Source organism: Trachemys scripta, chromosome 1 (genome assembly GCF_013100865.1).
Source record: "Trachemys scripta elegans isolate TJP31775 chromosome 1, CAS_Tse_1.0, whole genome shotgun sequence".
Lineage (NCBI taxonomy): Eukaryota > Metazoa > Chordata > Testudines > Emydidae > Trachemys > Trachemys scripta.
Window position 1 is genome coordinate 42,785,988 of NC_048298.1, and position 26,148 is coordinate 42,812,135.

Genomic DNA, 26,148 nt, shown 5'->3' on the forward strand with positions numbered 1-26,148 from the left:
GCTGAGGCAGCACGGGTGGCTGAGCCTTGCCGTATACATACCCTCTGATTTCAGGTGCGTTTGTACTCGGCAAGGCTCAGCTGTGCCTCTGCTATATGGACTTGAACTAGCTGTGCATGAAGAAGGGGATCACACCCCTAGCTAGTAGAGTAGGCATAGCCTGTGTGTATAAAATAGTGGGAAACTATTTACATTTTTTCTATGGTGCATAGATTTAAAATTTGCATGTTATATTGAAGAGATGGAGGAACCATGACTAGAAGAATTTTTTTTTTTGAAATACTAAATTAAAATGACTTCTGTGTAACAGTAGAGTGCACCATATTCAAGTCCATAGATACAGACAAAGATAGTTGATCTGGAAATCTTCAGAATTCAGGAGGAGGAGGAGGTGCTGAGGAGAACAAATTACATTATAAGCACAGATGCTGTGTGGGTTGATGGTTTTTTTTCCTAGAGTCAAAAAGCCAAAAGTTCACATTATATTTATATACATAATCTAGCTGCCAGATGGCTTCCACTTATAATCCCCTGTTTCCCTCCCTCCCCTTCACTTTTTTTGTAGGGAAATAGACAGGGTTTTGTTTCTGAATGGGAATCACTATGCAAAGTATTGTGTACTCATAGCTTTGCCATCCATAATTATTGACATTAAAGTGTTTTGTGTTTTTTAAGGGCAATGGTCTTTTTAGTGAATCTTTGAGACCTATCCAAAAATATTCTTTGTGGGTGGCTAGAGAGGGAGAAGAAATTAGTACAGTTCTAGGCTTGACATTGTCTGTGCCCTCTTGCAATTCCTTTCTGCAAAAAATCTGGAGATATGTAAATTGAGTTTGTTTGTTTGGAAATGAAATATACAAGGAATATTTTATTCTGTATAGGTGAACATGCTGATTCAAGGACCGTCATTGTCATAATTCTAGATTTTTATCACAGAATTATGATCAGAGTTTTCCATCAGTATATTTGGTATTGGACTTTGGAGTGTGAAACTGAAGCTAGAAGAATTCCCTCCATGATATCTGTTCTTTATATGGGGAATGTGTCTGTGTCAGTATTTCATCATTACAGGAATGAGAGAAGAGGATCTGCCCAATTCTTAATATAATGTCAATCTGACACGGCAATTTAGAGTGGGCCTGCCAAAAAAAAAAAAAAAAAGGCATTTCCTCTGTGTGTAATATCCACTGTCTGATGCAAATTTAAGAAGAGGAATTTCTTATATTTAGTGTATGTCATGCAAAAGGTATGTCAGCTTTGCCATTAAAGATACACATTAAAGGAGAGCAGCAAAGTACAAGCGTACAATAGTCTTGTGGCTCATGGGATTATGAATGAGATCTGAAACCTTTCATATGTAGGTTGTTCTTATGAGTCTGGTTAGTATTAGCAGTGATAAAGTTATTGGTATAGGTTATCAGTTGTAAGTAAAAGGAATTGGTAGTTTTCTTCCAATGCATAGTAAACAAATGTCCACATGGTATAAAACCAAACACTTCCCTTAGTCTAGTGCTGAAGAAAGCACTGCATTGTTTAGCAAATGGGAATTCCTTTCTGTTGCTGTTTCCTCTGCAGTACCTGTTTAACTTCATCTGGAGGTTGTTGAGGAGTAAGGATTTGATGGTTTTCTCCACTTCTATTGAGCACTTTTGTAGGCCTTTCCAATAATACAGAATGAGCCAAATGCATCCCACTCTCAGTAGTTCTACTATACTTTAAACCAGATAGTAATATTTACAAACACTTTATCAAATTTATCAAAAGGGGTTTAAAACTATTTTCATTTGCCTGTTGATCATGTCATAGGAAAATGGTTCATTCATAACGTCAGAAATGCAAGGGACCCTTTTATTTTATTTTTTTTGTACAAGCGTACAATAGTCTTGTGGCTTTTGTAAACACTTTTAGTCAAATGCTAGAAACAAGAGGTCTGTTGCTTGTTCAACATTTTATGTCACTTGTCTCTTTTTTCCCAGGCAGGATTTCCTGGAGTTTGGCTTAGAAATGATCCCAATTCTTTTCTTCTTTTTACTTTGTTAATAGCTTCCTGAATGGCAGGTCTAAACAGTAGAAGAAAATGCTCTCTACTCTCCATTTCCCCAACCAAAATAGATCCTCCACCGAGCTTTAAGAAAATGTGCAGTGACATGCAGTAGAATTTTAACATGCACTGACTTTTAGGAATATGCACACTGCATACAGAACACCTGAGGTTCCTGCTGATGTTGCTTAGAACCAGGACTGCATTCTCTATTAGGTGCAGTGATTTTGAAAAGAAGAGATGAAGTAACCACTGGGACTTCACATGAAATTTTAAAGGCAGAAATAGCCGGCTATACGTGTGCTGCAGGCAAAGAATCCCAAGAATGTAATAAAGACCCAGAGAAACCATGAAAATGCATTAGTTTTGTACCAGTTGACTAGTTCCTCATAAGTATTTTTGTTCACTGTCAGGGCACACATGATGCCAGCACTGAACTAGATAAGGGAAAATCTGGGACTCCTCAAAAGGAGACACTATTACTAGTGAGAGCATCATAGATACACCACTCAGTAGAAGCATTGCTGGGTCTGGCACTCCCTTCCTGAACCCACGTGTAGGGAAAGGCGGGGTGGAGGGCCATGGCAGCCCACTGGCTAGTATGCATACTTTAGAGATTTCCTAGCAGAAACCCACCTGCTAGGAGCAGAGCATGCTGTGGGGCAATTACTGCTCCATGGCTCTTCCTTTGACAGTCTCCCTCTTAATGTGTGGCACCCCAACTGCACAAAGTTGCCATGGGGGCTTGCAGGGGATCAATGGTGATTGGAGAGCTATTCAGAATTAATTATTTGCATTACAGTATTGGGTTAATGGCTGTATCTGAGATCTGTTGTGGTTGGTGCTGTTGATACAGAGTAAGCAGCAGAGAGCTATAAAGCTCACAATCTAAACAAAGGATTGTTATCCCCATGTGACAGATGGGGAAACAGGCAAGGAGATTAAGTGACTTGTCCAAGGCCACACAGTGAGTTTGTGTCAGAGTGAGAAATTGAAACCAAGTCTTATGAGTTTAACTGCAAAGTGATCACCGTCCTTCTCTAATAAAATAATCTTAATAAGTTGATTTGATTAATACTTGTGTCCTCTCTGGGATCATGCCTCACAAGTTGCTGGCTTCATATGTTTCATGATAACCACTGGAGTTTTGATGGGAAATCTTTCAAAGAGTTATTGATGCTAGAAACAGTAGTAACTCCCCTCCATGGCTTCTGCCCTCCTTAGGGTCTACTACTGGGGAGAACTGGGTTTTGTGTGTGTGTGTGTGTGTGTGTGTGTGTGTGTGTCAGCCAATGTTAGAATTACACCTTTTTACAGAAGAGCAAAGAGCAGGCCTTCCTAGATATCAGTTATACAAACTGGAAGGGAGATGATAATGGAAACTGCCTCTCTAAATACTTAGATAACCAGCTCCAAACTCGTGTAAGCACAGCATGGGGAAAATATTGTTCGAATAAATGATACGGTAGATATTTTTGACAATTAACCCTGCATGAATTTTTAAATGCTTGATAAATAACACCATTTTTTCTTTTAGTTGATGTCCATCAGTGTGTTGGGTGTTTCTGCTTGGATGAGGGACTACCTGAATAATGTCCTCACTTTAACTGCAGAAACAAGGTAAACTTTTTTTCTTAAACCTAATTATCCATGTACCTGAATGATGGTGCTACAGTTTATCAAATCTAGCAGGGTTTCCTAATTAAATTTTCTATGGGAAAGGAACCCTTCAGTTAATACACATTGTAGCACACAATGTGATATTTTTTGAATCACTGGAATCAGAGATGGTGTCAAAGGGCACATCTGCCTGTAGTGCCCCCTTCTGGCCAAATTCTCTGGCATCCTGTCTCCATTTCCCCTTCATAGGTTCTCAGGCATGATCCACAGCGGCTTATGAATAACAAACCACACCCCAAGAAGCGAGTTTATTAACATGAAATGAAACCCAAAGCAAAGTCTCTTTGATCTCTTTCCCCTCATCTCCCACTGAGCACAGCCGCCTCCTTCCTTAGGTCTGGCTGGCTCTAAGCCATACACTGGGCTCAGTTATCAGCTCTTCCTAGGATCTGCAGCTTAACTCTGCTCCCCAGCTTCCTCTTTCTGTTTCCCTCTTTATAAAGCCAACATGACTTCCCTTAATGCCCAACGGGGCAGCAGGTAACCAGTCACATATGCACTGGACCCTGCTCCTTCTTTAAGGGGCTAGTCCCCCTCTCTCTCCCAAGCCTTCCTATGCCCAAAGCATTCATCTTTTGGTCAAATTGTCCAAACAAGCAGGCACTACTTTTTCTGCAGATATCAGAAAGTCTGGAAAATCTTTGTTGATGCCCTTAGTTTTTCTGCTCACAAACAATATAACCAAAGGTTGTCTAGAGCTATGCCCAATACACTTTATACGACTCATGTAGTTGCCAAGAATTCTTGGCATCTCATAATTTATAACATGCCAGACATTCTGAATGTCCAGTCTTTGGGCTATCTGTGGAATAGTCAAGAAAGTCAGGCTGTTACCCTGGTTACTTTTATGTAATGCTGTTTCATGACCTTTTTGGGAGGAGCATCCCTGAATGTACACACCATGTGCCTCTTTCACCTTTGGGAAAGTCCATAATAATATCGAGCTTCCTCTTGGGGTTTCCAGTAACTAGTGTTTTGACAGCCTTACCTTAGGCTTTTAGGATTCTTCTTAACTGAACCCACTTCTGTTCTTCCTCCACCCACATTGTTTTGTTAATGTTTTATGTTTTCCCCAGTCAAGTCATTGGTTTCCTTTCCCCATCTCCTCTTCCTCAAGGATTTGCTCTTTCATTTCCAGAGCGGGTCAACTTGGACCTTCAGTCAACAGATGGACCTCCTGGCTGAATCCTCCTTCTTTTCCCTGTCCTTTGAGGCCATTCCTCTCATCTTCTATCTATCTCAGCTTAGTGCTGACACTCATCTTCTGGTGCATTTCCTCCTACAGTTTGCTGACTTTCTAATCCAGCTCTGTTCGCTCTCTTTCATCTCCCATAAATTTTACCGGCAGCTTTTGGAGCTGGACTTCTACTTTCCTCTGCTTGTGCTCTGAGTCCCCTTTGTCCTTCAGAAGCATTTTCACCTCTTTGGACAGTTCCACATGCTTGCTCTCCAGAACCTACTTTGCCTCCTCATGGTTCATTTTCACCTGCTCAGTTTGTTTCAGATGCTCTACGAGCTCCTTCACAGCTTGTGAATGTTTCTACTTCAGCTTCTGGATTTGTGCCTCCTGGGTCTTCACCTCATCATCTAGGGCAGTGGTTCTCAAAGCCGGTCCGTCACTTGTTCAGGGAAAGCCCCTGGCACGCCGGGCTGGTTTGTTTACCTGCTGCTTCCGCAGGTTTGGCCGATCGCGGCTCCCACTGGCCGCGGTTCGCCGCTCCAGGCCAATGGGGGCTGCGGGAAGCGGCACGGGCCGAGGGATGTGCTGGCCGCCCTTTCCGCAGCCCCCATTGGCCTGTAGCGGCGAACCGCGGCCAGTGGACGTGGACGCGGCAAGTAAACAAACCGGCCCTGCTTGCCCGGGGCTTTCCCTGAACAAACGGCGGACTGGCTTTGAGAACCACTGATCTAGGGTCATCTTCAGAAAAGTCACTTCCGGTTCCTGCTTTGACCTGAGTTCCCGATGTGCAGTTGTGCAGTTTGTTGTGTCTTTTGTCTCTGTTTTCAGTGCCTCCAGCTCACCCAGAAGCAGGACCTGAGGGAATTCTGTTTTATTTCTGGCTACTTGCTCTGACTCAAGGTCTCCCTGAAGTTCAGTGACCTGAGATTCCAGCTTGTGGATTTCCTGCTGGCCTATGTTCTTCTGGGCTGCTCCTTCTGCCACCTTAGTCAAGGCTCCTTTTAGTTCCTCTTCTTTCTCAGCCAGTTGTCTCTTGAGTTCTGTGATCAGAGGCTGCAGCTCAGCACTCCGGTTATGCAGCTTGGTGGAGTTCCCCTCAAGCTTTCCACAAGTTATCTCCAACTCTGGCATCTGCTTTTTTCCATGAAGTAGGCACTCTACCAGAGTTATGACCATGGCTTTGTGCCCATTCTTGAGTTTAGTGAGACTCTTAGACTTCTCCTTGGTGTCTATTGTAGCCTTCTCCAACTATAGCTTCTATCTGGCACTTTCTTCTGTGTTTGTACCACAGGGTATCCAAGCCCCATTATACCCAAGCACAGTGTTTTGGACTGGCTCTTGGTGTGCTGCTTCTTGAAGTAGGAATCTCAAATCCAAAGCATTGATGCCTTTAGCTTGTAAAAGCTTTCTCACCTTTTTAAGGACTGCCTCTAGTTGCTTGGTTCACTCCATTGCTTAGCCAACCTATCCATAGCTTGGGAACACCTCTGTCTTATTTCCTGGATCTGAGCCTCACGAACCTTCATCCTGTCATCCAGTTTCTGCCAGAGAGCCTTCATCTGGCTCTATAGTTTGTAGAGGTAATTGGTGCTTGTATCAGGGATCTGGTTAACAGCATTTTCCTAAACTTTCAGATCCTTGGCAACAAATTCCACACTTTCTTTGACAACCCCAGTCAGGGAATTCTGCTGTCGCTCAGAGCATCTCACTGGGATTTTCTGCAGAATCATTTGAGGCCCCTGCATCTGGTTTGGTTCCTGGACAGTTGGCTGAACTTTTGGGCCATTCCTCCAGCAGCTTCCTCAGCTGCTTCCTTCCTGTGCATTTTGAGCAGCATTCCTCTGCAGCTTCATTCTATCCCCAACCTTCCTCTTCCTGTTTCCTCTTTATAAGGCCCATGTGCCTTCCCTTAAGCCAAATTGGGCAGCAGGCAATCAGCCACAGGTGCACTGGACCCTGCTCCTTCTTAAAGGGGCCAGTCACCTTGTGACAGATGGGAAAAGACCTGTTAAGTAATTCCCCCCTTACCTAGTTCCTTTTTTGATCTCTCTGCATCTCTTTATTGCTGTTTTGGGCTACCTACTCTGCAAGTATATTAAACTAGAGTATATTTTGACTGCTTCACTCAGTCTTAGTGAATTCAGAATTATTATTATTAATAATAATAACACAAAGTATTAATAATATATTTTATTACTGTAGCACCTGGACGTCCCAGTCAGGAATCAGGACCCAAGAGCTAGGTGCTGTACAAACACAGAACAAAAAATCTCTACCCCAAAGAGCAGCAATCTAAATATCCAATCTTCCATAACTTGGAAGAAACATAGGACTTTAAAAACTCCATTTAAATGATTTCCATGATCCCAGACTGCTAACACATTTTAAATTATGTAGCAAATAGTTAATGCTATTTGCTTTTTAGACTGTAATATTATTATTTTACGTTTAGGTGCTTTGATTTTGGGGTAGTACTTTATTATTTTAATTCTGGGTTGTATTTGTTTTCAGAGTGGAGGAGGCTGTCATTTTGACTTATTTTCCTGTGGTCCATCCAGTCATGATTGCAGTCTGCTGTTTCCTTATCATTGTGGGGATGTTGGGGTACTGTGGAACAGTGAAAAGAAGCCTCTTGCTTCTTGTATGGGTATGTTTTCACCTTCAAAAACAATTAACTTCTATTTCATTTAAACAAGGAAGAAAAATGTTTGCAATCCCTGCCCCATATGAACATCCTATCTTGTGATTATTTTTTTATCTTGTTTAGTTATGTCAGTGTTGTATTATAATTGCAAAACGCACTGTAGGAAAAAATTCATTATACCAGGGCTTTTTTTCACTACCGGGGAGATTGACGCTGCTGCAATCGATGCAGCGCGTGTCAATTTAGCGGGTCTAGTGAAGACTTGCTAAATCAACGGCAGAGCGCTCTCCAGTCGACTCCAGTACTCCAGCTCTCCAAGAAGAATAAGGTAAGTCAACTGGAGAACGTCTCCTGTTGACACAGCGCAGTGAAGACATTGGGGTAAATCGACCTAAGGTACGTAGCTGGAGTAGCGTAACTTAGGTCGATTTACCCCCGTAGTGAAGACAAGCCCCCAGGGTACACAAAGTTATTATTGAAAGGCAAGCAATGTGAATTGCAAAAACCTAGTTGATGTCAGTAGTGGAGGAATCATTCAGAACAATTCTAGTACTAATCAGTGCAGGAAAATGAGTCCGTGTGATCTGAAACAAACCCTTTTATTATAGGCCTGACTTTTAGTAACTAACTTTTTAATTAACCTGGCTTCTACTTCTATACCCACAATCAGTTGTAGGCACAAATAACAGCATTTATGTGTCTAACTAGCTGATTTTCGACTGTGAGGTTTGAATTCTGTTATTTGCATCTGGAATTTTGCAGTTGGTCGGGGGGTAATTAAAAACTCAATTTCAAGTTGCCAACTTTCTCCTTCCCTGGGAGGCTATAAAACTTCAAGCCAGCAACAGACTTGGAGAGTGAAATTCTCCCTTGCGCAAGGCTGTATGCACAACTTAAGCCTGATTAGGGCCTGACCCTACAAGGTGCTGAGTGTCTTCAACTCCACCTGGAATGCAGTGGTGGTGAAGATTGGGCTTTAATCCTTTAACGTGGGGATTAAATGGAACCCAAGCAGTCCACAGCCTTGTATGGGGACTATTGTACTGGAATGAGACAGATTCATAAATCTTTTGGTGATCACTGTAATTCCAGCAGGAGTAAGTGTAACACCGACAGTACCCTGGTCGTCGCCAGGATCGAACCTGGGACCTCTGGAGCATAAAGCATGAGCTAAAACTAACTGGCTGAGAGCAGACTCATTTTATCTCTCTCTGTAAGTGGTCTTGGTGCCGCTAGATGGGACAGAACACTACACCCAAGAGGTGTGTGGGTTACATAAGCAAAGAAGTAAAATCCTTTAGCATGTAGGAACTACCCAGGAGCAGCCATATAGTAATGGAGCTGGTGACTCCAGGGCATGTCAGGTGTCCCTGGAAGTTTCTAAAGCTGCATTTTATGCATATGTCTATTCCAGCCTAATTTTCTCAATTTTTGTGAAAAATGAGGAAGAAAAGCTGAAAGAATGTGTGATTTACCCTACATCATTTTTATCCACTTTATTTAATAGAAGATACAGTTATAGTATGTGATACAGTCAAAAAAGAGTTATGAGGGCTTCATATCAGAGAGGCTTGTTTAAGAGGGCTGACTTTGACCGTTATTTGGCATTATCATTGAAAGTTCTGTAGCACTAATTATTATTGTGTTCTGCTAGTTGCAACAGTAGCAAGCACTATTTGTCCTCTGGTGTATTTCTTAAAACCTTAATATTGGGATTATTGTTTCATGATTCCATATTTTAAGAGAAATGCTCATTTTAGCCTACAGTACTAGAATAGGAATACATTTAAAAAAAAAAATACTATTTCCAGGCTTGGTCTTGCACCATCGAAGTCAATGGGAGCAGGTTCCAAGACCTACATTACAGATTTACTAGTTCTGGCAGGAAAATGATAAAAAGAGATTTCTGTAATTCCTGACTGTATAATTATTTTGTGAATTATATTATTTACATGGGGAGACAGTCTTTTGTAACTTTTTCTAGGCCGAGCTAACTCTCAAACATTAGTTATTGCATTAGGTGAATTTTTAACATAAAGGGGTAAAGCATTTTTATTTTATGTAAAGAGAAAAGTTGTTGACATCGTGAGACCCTTTAGGTTTTTATTACATTGTCAAACTATACTTTTGCCAGAGTTTTTAAGATTTTTTTTTTTTATAAAACACTTTTATTGTATGAAAAAAATCACTAATTGCTATGATTTTAAGACAAGAATGAAGGTAAATACACTATGAAGCCCTGTTAATTATGTCCTAACAATACATTTTATATTTGGCTGAAAATTTGAAAAAAATCCTTTTCATTTTTTCAGAATTAAAAAAAAAAAAAATTGGCAACCTAGGAGGTGCAGCATTTTATTTAAAATGCCAACTGAGAAGAAGAAATGGTTATAGTTTTTAATACAATCTGGAAATAAATTAATTTAATGTGTATTAAGCAGTCAAATCACATTAAATCAAAACAAAACATTCCTACAGCTTAACGTGCAATATTTCACTCTCGAGAGCCTGAGAACTGGCTCTTGCTGACCAGACTGATAAGCAAAAAATAAATGATATCTTCTTAAGTATGCCACACTCTTTGACTAATTGGTAAATAAGCAGAGTGCTGTTGTACTGCAGAGATGTGCAGCCATAAGTCAATACTCCATTCATCAAACTAATCAGAAAAGTGATGCATCAACAGAACAAGCTTTTGCAAAACCAGTTTCACTGAAAGATAAGGAAAGAAACCAGGTGTAAAATATTAACAGCCTTCTCTGTCATGCTTTTATTTTTCCTTTTGAGATACACAAACAGTTAAAATGACTAACCCCAAAATGTCTGGAACCAAAGACTGAAATTCTTAGGCACCGTGTTTAATTGAATGTTTTAAAAAATATAACATTTAAGAGTCTTAATACTTAGATTCCCCAAACATGAATAGAATAATACAACTGAATAAGTAAAACTTTTTAATGAAGAGCCAATCTAGCAATCATTAGTAAATTTGTACCACTCTGAGCAAATTGCAGTCATTTGTTCTTCAAATTCAATTTGTAGTTAAATATTTGAAAGCTTTTCAGCTTAAAATGAGCTATACACATAAACTGAACTGACATGTTTATCCTGCTTAATAACAACAGAATGTAACCACAAGATCATAATTTATCATCTTCTGTAGCTTACATATGATCACTTGGCAGTGACCTAAACTGGGAAAACTTTAATTTGGTTAAAATGGAGTTCGGTCTGTTTATGTAGATTTGATCTATTAAGAGTTTGTATGTTTACAAATACATATGGCAATCTCTGCTCTCTCTGTGTATATACTATATACATTTGCTTACAGTCTCTAGTATCTCTTGTTGATCTGACTGTTATGTAGATGTAATTTTTATTTTTTAATTTAAATTGTGTTTAGTATTTATATTCATGAAAATTAGTAGACTGTGTGACTGAAGATGTCTGTAATAAAGACACCATGTGCATTATGAGCAGCTGTAATGTGAATTTCTTTGCTCTCTGTTAAAAATGACCAAAGCCCTGAAGTGGAGATGAATACTTTAAGGAATCAGGCTTTCTATAACCTCTCTTGAGGATTTCTCCAAATCAGAGATTGCCTGTTGTGATAGTATCTGTGTGGTTTTTGTAGAATGGCCAGTTTACTACTAGGCAGTGAGATGAGACTACTAAGTTAATTTCAGTTAGGTTTGATTGCTGCCCATAAGATGAAACAGCTTGTTATTTACTATATAGCATTCAGCTGATGCAGTTTAACAGCACTAGTCCTATAATGGAAGCCTTGGCACAATGAAAGAACAACCTATGAATTTAAATCAGTGCCATTCTAAAATTAAACAGATATTATTACTAAGCAAGTAAGTCCAGTCATTCACTATTTAGTGCAATACAACTTTGTTGTATAGCCTGTTTCCTTTGTAATTTCAGTAAAGGAGCGAATATAAGAAGTAAAGACAAATGAGAAACAATGTTAACAATTTAGGGCCCCAATCCTGAAGGATACAGTGTGACTTCAACTTTTATTGGTGCCCATGGGAATTGAAGCACTGATCACTTACTAGAGTAGCCCCTAGGAGAGCAGACTAGTTTCTTGCGTAATGTAGAATGAAAGATGCTGGGATTTAAAGATTTAGGTCTGAATTACACTCTTGCTGGATCTGGTTGTGAAAAAACACTTGAAAGGCATATGATTTAAAAAAATACTCAAGTTGATAAATTCATTTGAGGAGACTATCAGGATGCTACAGTATGTGTAAGGCACATAGATTTCACTAATTTTTCAACCTTACAGGTCTTCTAAACTAACTTGCATCTCATGTAAGAATTACTTTTGTGTTTAGGTTTCAGAGTAGCAGCCGTGTTAGTCTGTATCCGCAAAAAGAAGAACAGGAGTACTTGTGGCACCTTAGAGACTAACAAATTTATTAGAGCATAAGCTTTCGTGGACTACAGCCCACTTCTTCGGATGCATATAGACTCCAACGAGAGACTGCTGAGCTAGAATTGATATGTAAACTAGACACAATCAACTCCGGTTTGAATAAGGACTGGGAATGGCTGAGCCATTACAAACATTGAATCTATCTCCCCTTGTAAGTATTCTCACACTTCTTAACTGTCTGTACTGGGCTAGCTTGATTATCACTTCAAAAGTTTTTTTTCTCTTAATTAATTGGCCTCTCAGAGTTGGTAAGACAACTCCCACCTGTTTATGCTCTCTGTATATGTGTATATATATCTCCTCAATATATGTTCCATTCTATATGCATCCGAAGAAGTGGGCTGTAGTCCACGAAAGCTTATGCTCTAATAAATCTGTTAGTCTCTAAGGTGCCACAAGTACTCCTGTTCTTCTTTTTGTGTTTAGGTTAAAAATGAAAATCTTCTATTTCTCTTCCATATGACCTACACTGAGAAGGAGATTTTCAAAGGCACAAAAAGCATTTAGGTGCCTAACTCCCCATGGCTTTCACCTAACTGCCCTTCGTGCCTGGAAAATTGCCCTCTGAAATGATGGAGCCTGAATTGTGGGTTTTTTAATTTTTTTTTTTAAAGGGGAGGAGGGATAAAGAAAGGGGAATACTGCATATAAGCTACTAGATTTATAAGTGGGAAAACAGACAAATTTAATTAATGCATCTGACACTTATGCAAGGTCATATCAATTTGGATAGCAGTGGCACAATCTTTACATATAAAAATTAAAATATTTTTTATTTTTCAGTTAAAACAGTATAAATGGGTTTCCCCTTAATATCAAGCATGCAGGTCATCTTTTATATTTTTTTTCTTGAGTACAGGGAATATATTTTTCAGTATAATGACTCGTTCCATTTCCTATTGTTTCGCAGGATGGTCCTATGGGTAGGGAGCTAGCCTAGGGCTCTGGATATCTGGTTCAGTCCTCTGTCCTTTTTTGTTGTTCTTCTCTAGACTCTCTCCAATTTGTCCTTCCCTAATTGAAATACTTTGCATTTATCAGTATTGAATTTAATCTTGTTGATTTCAGACCCCAATTCTCCATTTTGTCAAGGTTGTTTTGAATTCTAATCCTGTCCTCCAGAGTACTTGCAGTTCCTCCCAGCTTGGTGTCATTTGCAAATTTTATAAGCTTACTCTCTACTCCATTATCCAAGTCATTAATGAAAATATTGAATAGTATCAGACCCAGGATTGACTCCTGTGGGACCCCACTAGATATGCCCTCCCAGTTTAACAGCAAACCATTGATAACTACTCTTTGAGCTCAGTATAGTCTTTTTATCTAGACTACTTTTCCCTAGTTTGTTTATGAGAATGTCATGTGGGACTGTGTCAAAAGCCTTACTAAATTAATAAAAGGAAAAGCTGTTGGAAACATTTTGATAAATATTAGGGTTAATCTGTTTGCTGATAGCATTTGTCACAAACATGGTGGGAAACTGTTTATCCTCCAAACAATATTTATTAAAACATTCTCTATGCAGACAAAACACTTGTTTAACAGTATGTTTTTCACTCAGTTATGATAGAACCAGGATATAATCTGTTTTGCCCCGATCCACACCAGCCAGACCAAGTTGTGTAAGAACTGGGTTCAACCACAAATGAGTTTAACCATTGTTAAACTAAGTTGTTGTGTAGATGCAGCCAAATGTGCCATGATAGCAGATAAGCTCAAAGGATTTATATTTCTCAGTAGAATTGTATTCTATATTGGTTTTTATACCATACTTATCACTGTAGTATCTGAGCCCTTAGCAGCTTAAGAGAAACTGTAGCCATGACCTGACAAACACAACCGGAGTATGAACCAGTGTTTTATGTTGCTTACTTTGGAACAGATTCTTTTACATCCATACAATTCCATTTAAATCAGTTGGGATGCCTCGGTGTTACAGAGGATTGAATTTGGCTGTTTATTACGATGTAAGAAGTCCACTATAACGACAAATGTGGCTTTCTCTAGATGGAAATCTTGTTCTCTATAGAATACTAGTTAGAGAAATCTATAGCAACACCTGGCTCTTTGCAGCTCTCCTTGCTCCTGCCAGCATGGGTTAGTGAGAGAGTCAGCCTCTTGATAATTGAACTTGAGTCTGTCTTGTGGCAGCAGGTATTGCTGTGGTAATAGAGGAATCCATTGTGACCCAAGTACAGTACTAACAAAATCACAGCTGCTCCATTACCTTGTACAAATATTTGGCACAGGAATTTTGTTATTTACAAACTCTGAGGATTTCATTATTATTAACCAACCAGTGAAAGAGAAAAAATAAATAACTGACAGAGGTACTTAGCATTGGGTCTGTAGAGTTTAGCATTAGACAGGACAGAGACTGGAGTTCATCATTTTCTGATACCATGGCTTTCATCAGCTTGTTGTTTGTTAAAACTCATGGTGCCTAAGGTGTAGCTGGGGAAGTAAGGGGCACACAATTTTGTGAATGTCTCTCAAAATGTATTCTCCAGTGTTTTAAACTATAAAATTACTTTTGTGGTTAATGCATTGTACATTTCTCATGCTAGTTGGCCTATCTTTTTGAAAGATGGATTTAAGTGTTTTTGAATGTTGTAGTATAATGTTTATGGGAAGCCAGATCTGCCCCTAAATTTAAATTCAGATTAAAATAAGAATTATTTGTATTTGAGAATATATATATGTAGGTTTTACTGGTTTTGGATTTTTTAAGTCTGACTTTTCTTTTACTAATATTTTCCTTAAAAGTTTGCAACATAGTTTTCATTTTAAACCCCTGTTGTTAGATACTTGTTACTTTCTGAAACAATTCTTTTTGGGCTAACATTTTCCATCTCTAAGATGAAGTTTTTGAGGTGATGTTTGAGTGAATAGAGTTTAGATATTTTTGTATTGGAATAGGGTGGAGAGTTAATCTATTTCCTGTTCTGACCAGCGTTTTTCATTCAAATAACTCACATGGGTGGACTTTGACAAGTTAAACAGCAACATTAAAGTGACCTCATTGCACAACCTCACCACAGAGTAAAGCTCATCTGTCCAGGAGATCGAGCTTTCTCAGGGGCTGTCCTGAGACTGTGGGATGAATTACCACGGGAGCTAAGGACCATCACAAACGCCACTACCTTCTGCTCTAAGTGCAAGGCACATTCCATGTCCTTGCCTTCATAAACACATAATAACGTGTGTGTGTGTGCGTGCGCATGCACATTCATGTATCACAAATGGTAGAAAGTGTTGAGCATCTGGGAGCTACTGGGAATCACAGCAACTGCAAATGGAACCATCCAAAGAGAACTGCATCTGGATCATAGAATTTCAGGGTTAGAAGGGACCTCAGGAGGTTATCTAGTCCAACCCCCTGCTCAAAGCAGGACCAATCTCCAACTAAATCATCCCAGCCAGGGCTTTGTCAAGCCTGACCTTAAAAAACCTCTAAGGAAGGAGATTCCACCACTCCCCTAGGTAACCCATTCCAGTACTTCACCACTCTCCTAGTGAAAAAGTTTTTCCTAATATCCAACCTAAACCCCCCCAACTGCAACTTGAGACCATTGCTCCTTGTTCTGTCATCTGCTACCACTGAGAACAGTCTAGTTCCATCCTCTTTGGAACCCCCTTTCAGGTAGTTGAAAGCAGCTATCAAATTCCCCCCTCGTTCTTCTCTTCTGCAGACTAAACAATCCCAGTTCCCTCAGCCTCTCCTCATAAGTTATGTGCTCCAGACCCCTAATCATTTTTGTTGCCCTCCGCTGGACTCTTTCCAATTTTTCCACATCCTTCTTGTAGTGTGGGGCCCAAAACATCAGGGGGCAGCCACAAAGACTTCATTGCCAGAACCATGTGAGAAAGTTGGCTAAACCAGATGGAGACATCTGGGTGCCAGCAACGGAAATATCTGGGTTAGGTTAGTTTAAAGATATGAAGGACAGTAGATACAGTGGGACTCAATTCTGAAAGGGTGCTCAGCACCTCCCTCTCAATACCCATTGAAGCTGGGGACTGAGGATGCTCAGCATCCTGTAGCACTGTATGGAGAGGTAGGGATTGCTTTTCTGCACAGAGCTCTGACTGTGCAGTGCTGTTGACATAACTCCTGCCCCTCGGTCAGTAAGAATAAGCAGCTAACATAAGGAGCTGTGTATTCTAGTGGCACATCTCCCACCCCCTCCAGAGGGGCAGGCGTGCAGCTAGCGGGAGTGCCCAAATCCTCCTGCAAGTGATCGGGATCTATGCAAGTGCATATGCTCTATTCGTCCCACCTCTTGCAACTAACATCAGTCTTGAGCACTCTGTTACACAGTGCCTGGGAAGAACAGATGCTCTAGTTCAGGACCCTATTGCCCAGACTGTCAGAGAGGGAAGAGCTGTCCAGCAACCACTCATAGCCAAATGGCTAAGCAGGAAAATGGCTCCTAACTATGGCAGCAGAGATGACAGTGTGATATGGCCACCAGTATAGTGGCAGTTATTGTACATCACACTGGACTTTTCAGCACATCTGTGCAGTAGCAACCAGCCACACACCTGTCTGTTGGTATTGGAAATGGCTGCACTTTCCACCTTGTTTTTCTATCAACAATGTATAATATGGTTCTAGCTTTGGACACTTTGAGTCACTGTGACAACTATTTGTAAACTGTGGCCTTGGACCCATAAAAGCCAGGTGAGTGGGGATATTTTGTCTGCCCTATGTGATATGCTTATCGTCCCCTGTAACAGTAGATTTAGAAGGACTCAGGGTCTAGGTCTGTGTCTAGCCTGGTAATTAGAGCGGAGCGAATAACTGATTAATTTTTTTGGTTTGCTGAAAATTAAAAAGATATATATTTTGGGTTGACCTGAAAACAAAAATGTCCAAAGTTTTTGGTGCATCAAAAAGTCTTAAGAAAAGGTTTTAAGTCAAATGACACATTTAGTTCAACCTCAAGCAAAACGTTTTGTTTAGACTTTTGAGCATTTTTAAACTTTTTAATTTTTTTAAATAAAACTGAAGGACATTTTAGAATCAAAGTTGTTTCAAATTGAAAATTTGAAATATTTTGATTTTTGGAAAATTCTTTGTTTTTTTTTTCTGACCGAAACAATTTTTGATAAAACCAACATGAACTGAGTTGAATGTTTCCGTATCACTGAATCGGTATTTTGTGCCAAAAAAGTTTCGGTCAAAAAATGTCACCCAGCTCTATTGTTAGTACAACTCTAAGGCTGGAGTGAAGCTAGCTCCACTGCTCTAACTATGCATTCCTTTTGGCAAGTATGGAATGTGGAGTGATATCCCCTCAGGCTGGCCACACCCTTTTTCCTGCCTAGCCTTGCCTTTTCCACCAGTTGCACAGAAAGACACACCTTTGAGCACACAGGGACTCAGAGCTGGTTCTGCAACCCTGTGCTGATTGTGGAACAGCATTTAGTTCACTTCTTTCTGGGAGACTTGCCTGGAATCAAGGAACATTTCAAGAACCTTTGAGGTGCATGGGCAAAGGGCACCCTATATCAATACTGAATTGGGCTGTTAATCAGGGGAAAGAGGCTTTTGTTGCTCAAAGAAGCATTTTGTATGAATTGCCTTTGTATGAAAAAGGAAAAACCTATTGAAAAGAATAATTTGATTCATTGGATTGTGCAAAAAAAAGATTATTAGTTTTTAATAAGATCCTATGATACTGAAAGGGAAAGAGACATTATTCTGTAATTTCCTCAGGGCAGGGGGACTGTGTTCAACTATGTTTTGTTGAATTCTTAAACATGATCTTGCAGGGACACTTGTGCCTTCATGAAGCTCCATTGACTTGTACAGTACAGCCTTAGCTAGTGAATAACAATAATTGTTTGAAGGCATTAATCTAATTCCTAAGTGTTTATTAATTTCTTCCTTACCATAAAGGAGAGATGGTAAAGTAAATGTTGGTAACAGCACAAACTGATGTCTCATAGGAGAATATGAATGGGGGGGAGCTTTTACTGTTTATAATGAATTTTGTGTTGGTTTAATTAGAAAAAGACACTCATAATGGCAAAAGGACTAATCAGAAAAATAACTTGGACAAATATATCTGAAAATTAAAAACACAGGGATACTGATCTCACTACAGAAAAGTAGTTCTGGATTATAAGAAAATGAACGGTAATAGTGTAATGGAGTTGTAAAAAATTAAAAAAAAAATACAACTATAACTCTTGTGTAGAGTCAGGTTGTTTTGAAAAGGACAAGCTTTAAATGATTATTTGTGCATACTGATAGAACTTGGTAAACTGAGACATCTAAACTCTGCAGCTATCAGATAATTTGGCTGTGGAGACTATTAATTTTGAAGGACAGGATGGCACTCAGTGGTCTACGTTGTGAATTAGTAAAAACAACGAGGAGTCCTTGTGGCACCTTAGGCCTGGTCTACACTCGGGGGAGAGGGGGATCGATCTAAGATACGCAACTTCAGCTACGAGAATAGCGTAGCTGAAGTCGACATATCTTAGATCGACTTAGAATCACTTACTTCACGTCTTCGCGGCGCGGGATGGATGGCCGCCACTCCCCCATTGACTCCGCTTCCGCTTCTCGCTGTGGTGGAGTTCCAGAGTTGACGGCAGAGCGATCGGGGATCAATTTATTGCGTAAACGCGATAAATCAATCCCCGATAGATTGATCACTACCCACCGATCCGGCGGGTAGTATAGACGTACCCTTAGAGACTAACAAATTTATTTGGGCATAAGCTTTCGTGGGCTAAAACCCATTTCATCAGATGCATGGAGTGAAAAATACAGTAAGCAGAATATATATTCTAGCACATGAAAAGCTGAGAGTTGCCTTACCAAATGGGGGTCAGTGCTAACTCCCATCTTTTCATGTGCTATAATATATATTCTGCTTACTGTATTTTTCACTCCATGCATCTGATGAAGTGGGTTTTAGCCCACGAAAGCTTATGCCCAAATAAATTTGTTAGTCTCTAAGGTGCCACAAGGACTCCTCGTTGTTTTTGCTGATAGAGACTAACACGGCTACCACTCCTAAACCTGTGAATTAGTAGTTTCAGTCCACTTCCTTGTTGATGTGTGTCCACATCACCCATGCAAAACATTGCCATTGTCACCCAGTGTTTGAATAAGAATGATAAATTAACTATTAATCCCCTCAAAACTGGGTTGAGGACATAGCTGGGGCAGCATGGGAGAAGCTTTCACTGCAGGAATAGATAAACAAAGGACTTCAGTTTCCTTAGCTATTAGTCTGACTCCTTTTACAAGTAATAAATCAATGTCTGAAAATTGTACCTGGGTGAATCCTTTTCAATAGCCTCCATGGCTAATTAGTTCCAAACTATAACAAAGTAACAGTGACTGCAAGGTTTTTTACTAGACTTTTCATGGAAGGGGCCTGGTTCCCATTGGTAATCAAACATATTTTGTTGGTAGTCAAATGACGCAGACAGATGTCTGGATGGCTTGCAGAACGAGGCTGACGCTTTCAGGCTGTTAGCCATAGGGAAATACTACACATATCCTCATAGAATGTTTTGGCATCTGTTTCACATACCATGTACACCAGTCTTTGAAAGTTTCCCTTAAGGTTTCATTCTGCAGCTGCTTACCCTTGGAATCTCCTCTCAGCCCTTGTCCTCCTTTCTCAGCTCTTTCTTGTCATTGCTTCCATGTGGAACACATTGCCCAAAAAGGTGCTGTAAACAAGGCAGAGACTTTGAGGAGGTCAGCTATGCTTATTAGCTCCTTCAGTCTTTCTAGTGTTAGGGTTGCAGTTTTTCTGAAGCCTGAAAAACCTGGTGTCTCTCTTCTGGTGGAAAAAACCACTTGGGAAAATAAAAAAAAATAGTAAAAACAGCAGATTTTATTAAATGAAACACAAAACACAGTGTGATTCACTAATAAACATACTTATCCCTCAAATAAAAAGGCACATATTACCCCCAAATGGAAAGCTTTTTCAAGATACCACCTGTTCTCCCCTCTCTTCAACACCCACTGACAGCTGACTCCATTCATTAGCACACTCCCTCTTCAATCACCCGTGACTCCATCCATTCCCCATTACCTCTAGGAATCTAGATAGTACTCTAATTTTCTTATAGTTTGCTAATGGACAGGTTTCATGTGATGGGATGCACTAATCATTTGTGTAGGAGGCCAGATTAGAAGCCTTGTGATTCTGTCTTGCAAGGCAGGAGTTAAGATTGCAGATGGGGTGAGATTCTGACCTGCACCTATAAGAGGCACAGAACAGAACTTGCCGCCCAGGTATAAGGGGAGAAGGGTAAGTGAATTTAAGCCACCTTTGTATGACCATTTAATCTTGGGCTGTTCTGTGGCTCCTGGTGTGATTTAGACAGCCCTGGGGGGCTGTATAAGGAGGTGTGTTCACCATACAGCTAGCCCTCACTCTTACCCAGGTGTTTTCTTTAATGCCTCCTCTTTTCACGCACAAAATTCTGTCACCCAAGTTGGGAAGTGCATTCAACCTGTCTAGCTGGCATGACTGGGGCTATAGTCTAGAGCCCAGGTTCTGTTTTCACTTTGGCTGGTAACATGCCCACTTAGCAGTGAGGACACAGGGTAAGTCACTGGAGTGCTGATAATCCTCCAAGTAAACGGCTCAGCTTACTGCAGCAGAAAGAACCATGGGATATAGCGACACACATGGGGAATGTCCCGGAGGACATGGTGGTGAGCAGTGTGGCTGCTAACACCCAGGCTAGGCTATCCCCATTGTTCAGACTGAGGCACCAGTCACTCAGGCTAACTCCACAGTGAAGACATACCCTAAATCATGGCAGTCTCTATGGGTTTCTCTTCCCATTCCCAGCCCAACCTGGCACCACTCTTCCTCCGTGGTTTGTGAGTGGGGGTCCTCAGAAGTCAGTCTGATGGCTGTCTTACTCAGTACCTGTGCTGGGGAACTTGTCCCCTGGCAGAAGAGAAGGATTTGAGAAGCTGTTTACATGTCTCTGGCCCTTTTACTGAGGGAGACTACCCCATGACACTTCCCTTTAAACTCTTTAGTTTTTTTATTCGCAGGTTGAAATTAGATCTTAATATTTCTATATCAACAATATTTCAAATATGTTATATTTGTGTAAATGGTTCAGAGACATGGTTCAAAATAAGAAAAATAATTGGTAGCAATTCAACAAAAACCCATTCAGTTGTTGTGTGTTTTTTTTTTTTTAAATAAAATGAAATCTCTTTCTCCCCCCGCACCATCTCCCTCCACAATCCTGCCTGACATATTTCAGAAATGGAGAGAGGAGTTTAGTCACCAGGGTTTCTACCTGTTGCTACAAAAGCATAAACAAAAATCCTGGTATTGATGATCCTGTTCATTACGAGCATCATGGGGAATGTCCAAGACAAGTAGAAATCTGTAGGAGTATGAAGGATATATTCTGTGATGCCTCCTCTGAATAAAACATTTTTATTGTGTTTCTTATTTTGTATCAATACTTTATATCCTCCTCTGCAATTGCGCTCAATTACAGCATGAAAAAGCCCTCTCTCTGTAAGACCAAAAGCAGTGGGAGAATGATTTTATATTGCGAGGTACTTCAAGTGTGACACATTCAACATTAGTTACTGGCTGAGCAAAATGGGAAGAGCTGGCACAAGCACCTTTAAAGTGATACAAAATGTCTGAGATTCGGTGCAGGGGACAGTGATTTTTGCTTGCCAGCGCTATTCTTGCATTTGCAACCAAATGATTATTATGACTAAGAAAACACCTGTTCCCACAATGTATTCCATGCTTGTTGCTTATTAATTTAGGTTAGTAAAAGGAAGCAAAAATCATGGCACATCACAGCTAATGAGAAATTAGTTGCATTGCCCTGTTTTTAACATTACATGGAGGCAAAAGGGAAAAACAGGAAGGCATATGTTTGGGGCCATGGTGAGTTGTGTTTAAGAATAACACCAGAAAGGTTTTTCTAGCAGTAGTTTTCAGTTAACTGCAGTGACCATTATGTGTGCACAGTGAAAATTTGTGATCTTTACACTGATTCCTATTCTCCTCCCTGATACTCCACCAGCCTTCTAGCAAAAACAAAACAAATTTACTACCACCTTTCATGTTGTACTTATGTTTTCTCTCTTTTTCTATTATTTATTTCCTTTTTCTCCTCATCTATGTCCCAGTTTCATTGTCGTCTCTCCAGTCCATATTTTTCTCTGGCCTGTTATATATTATACTGGCCAGTTTCTCTGCTCTGCTCAGCTTTTGCTTCTAACTCTCTGATTCTGTGCTCTGGCCCTGGTAAAGTTTAGGGCACCTGGAGGGCTGCTGTAACTTGCACTAGCTGAATATGGTCTCCTATGGACTTGGGATAGCTGAAGTGCATTGTGCTCTGGACACTTTCCTGATACACCACCTGCACCAGAGATTGTGGGGAGGGAGGTGTAGCAGTTGGCTATGCTGATTTTTACTAGGGCTGTCGATTTAATTGCAGTTAACTCTCGCGATTAACTCAAAATTAATCACGATTAAAAGAATTAATCATGATTAATTGCAGTTTTAATCACACTGTTAAACAATAGAATACCATTTGAAATTTAAATATTTTTGGATATTTTCCTACATTTTCAAATATATTGATTTAAGTTACAGCACAGAATACAAAGTGTACAGTGCTCACTTTATATTATTATTTTTTATTACAAATATTTGCACTGTAAAAATGATAAAACATAGTATTCATCTCATTCAAGTACTGTAGTGCAATCTCTTTATTGTGAAAGTGCAACTTAGATTTTTTTTCCTTACGTAACTGTACTCAAAAACAAAACAATGTAAAACTTTAGAGCCTACAAATCCATTAAATTCTACTTCTTGTTCAGCCAATCGCTAAGACAATTATGTTTGTTTACTTTTACGGGAGATAATGCTGCCCGCTTCTTATTTACAATGTCACCTGAAAGTGAGAACAGGCATTCGCATGATACTTTTGTATCTGGCAATGTAAGGTATTTATGTGCCAAATATGCTAAACATTTGTATGTGAGATTTCTAAAGATAGATACAGCACTCGACCCAAGGTTTAAGAATCTGAAGTGCCTTTCGATATCTGAGAGTGACGAGGTGCGGAGCATGCTTTCAGAAGTCTTAGAAGAGCAACACTCCGATGCAGAAACAACAGAACTGGAACCACCAAAAAAGAAAATCAACCTTGTGCTGGTGGCATCTGACTCAGATGATGAAAATGAACATGCATCGTCCGCACTGCTTGGGATCGTTATCGAGTAGAACCCATCATCAGCATGGACGTATGTCCTCTGGAATAGTGGTTGAAGCATGAAGGGACATATGAATCTTTTTAGCGCCTCTGGCACGTAAAAATCTTGCGACGCTGGCTACAACAGTGCCATCTGAACACCTGTTCTCACCTTCAGGTGACATTGCAAATAAGAAGCGGGCAGCATTATCTCCTGCAACTTTAAACAAACTTGTTTGTCTGAGTGATTGGCTGAACAAGAACTAGGACTGAGTGGACTTGTGGGCTCTAAAGTTTTACAATGTTTTATTTTTGAATGCAGTTATTTTTTTGTACATAATTCTAAATTTGTACGTTCAACTTTCACAATAAAGAGATTGCACTGCAGTACTTGTATTAGGTGAATTGAAAAATACTACTGTTTTTTACAGTGCAAATATTTGTAATAAAAAATAAATATAAAATGAGCACTCTACATTTTGTATTCTCTGTTGTAATTGAAATCAATATATTTGAAAATGTAGAAAACATCCAAAATATTTAAAAAAATGGTATTCTATTATTGTTTAACAGTGTGATTAATTGCCATTAATTTTTTTAATTGCTTCACAGCCCTAATTTTTTACATCTGCTGGAGATTCCCCACCTTGGGGGGGGGGGGGGGTATCCCCAGCAGGGTAGTTACAGGAAATTTCTGTTGCTTTTGTGCCTCCAGAAGATTTGTCCTAATGTCTCCTCCTTTTGTATCTCTCCCCATCTCTGTTAGTCTGGAGCTCCCAATGATGACTTTCTCTTTCCCCGCAGCTGCAATACTCCTTTTCTCTTCATCGCGCCCCTCCCCCCCCGCACCCCAACTTGCTTTGTGCACTGAAAGTGAGCAGAAAGGAATCTCTTCAGAACTCTTGAGTCTTCAGTTCTTTCCCTCTGTATGTATCCTCCCATCCCCAGGGCTGCAATACTGAAAAGGCAGGATTCTTTAAAGCTCCACAGGGCACTTTCACGGCAGCTGCCTATCCTGAGTGGATGGGGAGGAGTTGAGTGCACACATCCATCCAACTACATGTGCTGTGTCCAGGTATTGTCAGGGCTTCCTTCTGTTGAGAGGCAGTTTCTCTGCTTAGCTGCTGCATCTGCCTGTGGCCAGTCTGCATTAACAGCTCAGGACAGGAGTAACAGAAGAACAAAGTACTGCTGCTTGTTAGCATTTATGCAGTACTTCATGGGGGCTGAGGTTTAGGCACTCATGCCTGGTACAGCAGCACACATTGTATCCCTTTCTTTGTCGTATTACCTTAAACAGAGTACTTTCTTCCAATATTTTAGTCTTTCAGCTTCTGTCAAGAAAACAGAGCTTTTTCCCCCTCAGATCTGATGATGGAAACCTCATGGAGTTACAAACACAGCTCTTGGGCCAGTTTCAAGGTTACAAACCATGTGAACTTTATGGAGATTTCACACAACTCTAATAGGGAGAAAACTGGTTACCAACCATATAGGAGAGAGAAATGTCAGTTTTTGGGATACCTCCTAGTTCAGAGGTTTCTGATTCTGTGAGTATTGGATGCTTTGAACTATTGATTATTGATATAGAGGATGGTCTTTGCAGAAGAGCAGAAAAAACCTTGGAAGGAACCAAACATTATAGAGAGCAATGTAGGAACTAGAATTGTGGGAATATCATATGCAAGAGTTTGAGAGTGGCATAGAAAGAGCATGATCTTTTCTATCGGGGAATAAGAGCTTTTTTCCCCCCAGAACTCAGCCACTCAACCCACAATAGCAGGAAAGAATTAATTAAACCTTTGTTGTGGAAACCAGATTCTTGTGACTGACAAAAGCAAGAGTTTTTGCTTCTTGTGAGAAGCTGAATTTATTTTGGAATTCAGACTCTTCTGGGAATTTGTTTGGGAACGAAGAGGTCAGAATTGTGGCCAGCAACGCTCTGTGTGGCTTGGAAGATGAAAATTATGGGAAGTAAATTTAAATAATAATTACAGGAGTTTTTCACACAACTTCTGTATGAATTTTTTGTTTTGGAACTCACTGAATTCAGGGAGAATTATAAGATTCCCCCAAAATAGGAGGAAGAAATTGAAGCACATCTGTGGTTGTAGAGATACTTTAATATCATTGCAGTAGTTAATTTATTGCAGTATAGTTATTTTGCAAATTAAGTCTGCACATATTGTGTCTCTTCTTTTCTTCTCTCACCTTTGTGACCAGAGGACTTTTCTTAAGAGAGAGTCAAAAGGATTGATTCTGAAAGATGCTGAGTGCCTGTAGTAAATCTTAATCCAAATGTGTCATTTCTAACTTCCATTTACTTTCTTTAGTGGCTTCTGATACTTTCTTTAATGGAATTTGGCATGTCATGGTGTAAATCCTCTCCACCACCTGTCCTAAATCATGAGAATGAGCTACAGGTCCAACACCACTGGTTTAGCACCCACTTTCCTACTGGCTATGAGACAACTTGAGAAGTTCATATAGTTTATACTTGGTCGTCATTTTTAATTGTATTTATTTTCTTGGCTTTATGTCTGCACAACAGAGAACATGGCTCACAACTGAAGTTTATAACATTGTGCAGAGAAGGTAAGAAGAAATGGTTCCCTGCAAAGAGTGCTTACAATACAAGCAGATCAGATATGAAAACGAGCAGGAAATGGGAGATTGCGAGATGATTGAGTGGTGGCGTTTGGCATGTGTCTTATTAGTTCCACAGTGTTTTTATTCTATATCTTAGAGCTTATCTACACATGGAGTTGTTGCTGATTAACTCCATGTGTAGACTCACTTACTCTAGAACAAGAGTGTCTTGTTTCTGTTTAGTTTACCCCACTTTCAAAGTGGGCAGTCAAAGCATTCTTATTCTGGAATAAGCTTGGCATGTTTAGCCTAGGAAAATGAAGGCTGAGAAG

The 26,148-nt window shown here is 40.0% G+C and overlaps 1 protein-coding gene across 2 annotated transcripts in view; it reads left to right on the top strand.

Moving 5' to 3' along the window:
• Window positions 1–26,148, top strand: part of TSPAN12 (tetraspanin 12) — a 64,419-nt gene that overhangs the window by 14,744 nt on the left and 23,527 nt on the right. For both annotated transcript variants that reach the window (XM_034768626.1, XM_034768617.1), the window contains exons 3-4: window positions 3,579–3,661; window positions 7,413–7,548. In XM_034768626.1, the coding sequence (XP_034624517.1) occupies window positions 3,579–3,661; window positions 7,413–7,548 (219 nt within the window). The remainder of the gene's footprint in view (window positions 1–3,578; window positions 3,662–7,412; window positions 7,549–26,148) is intronic.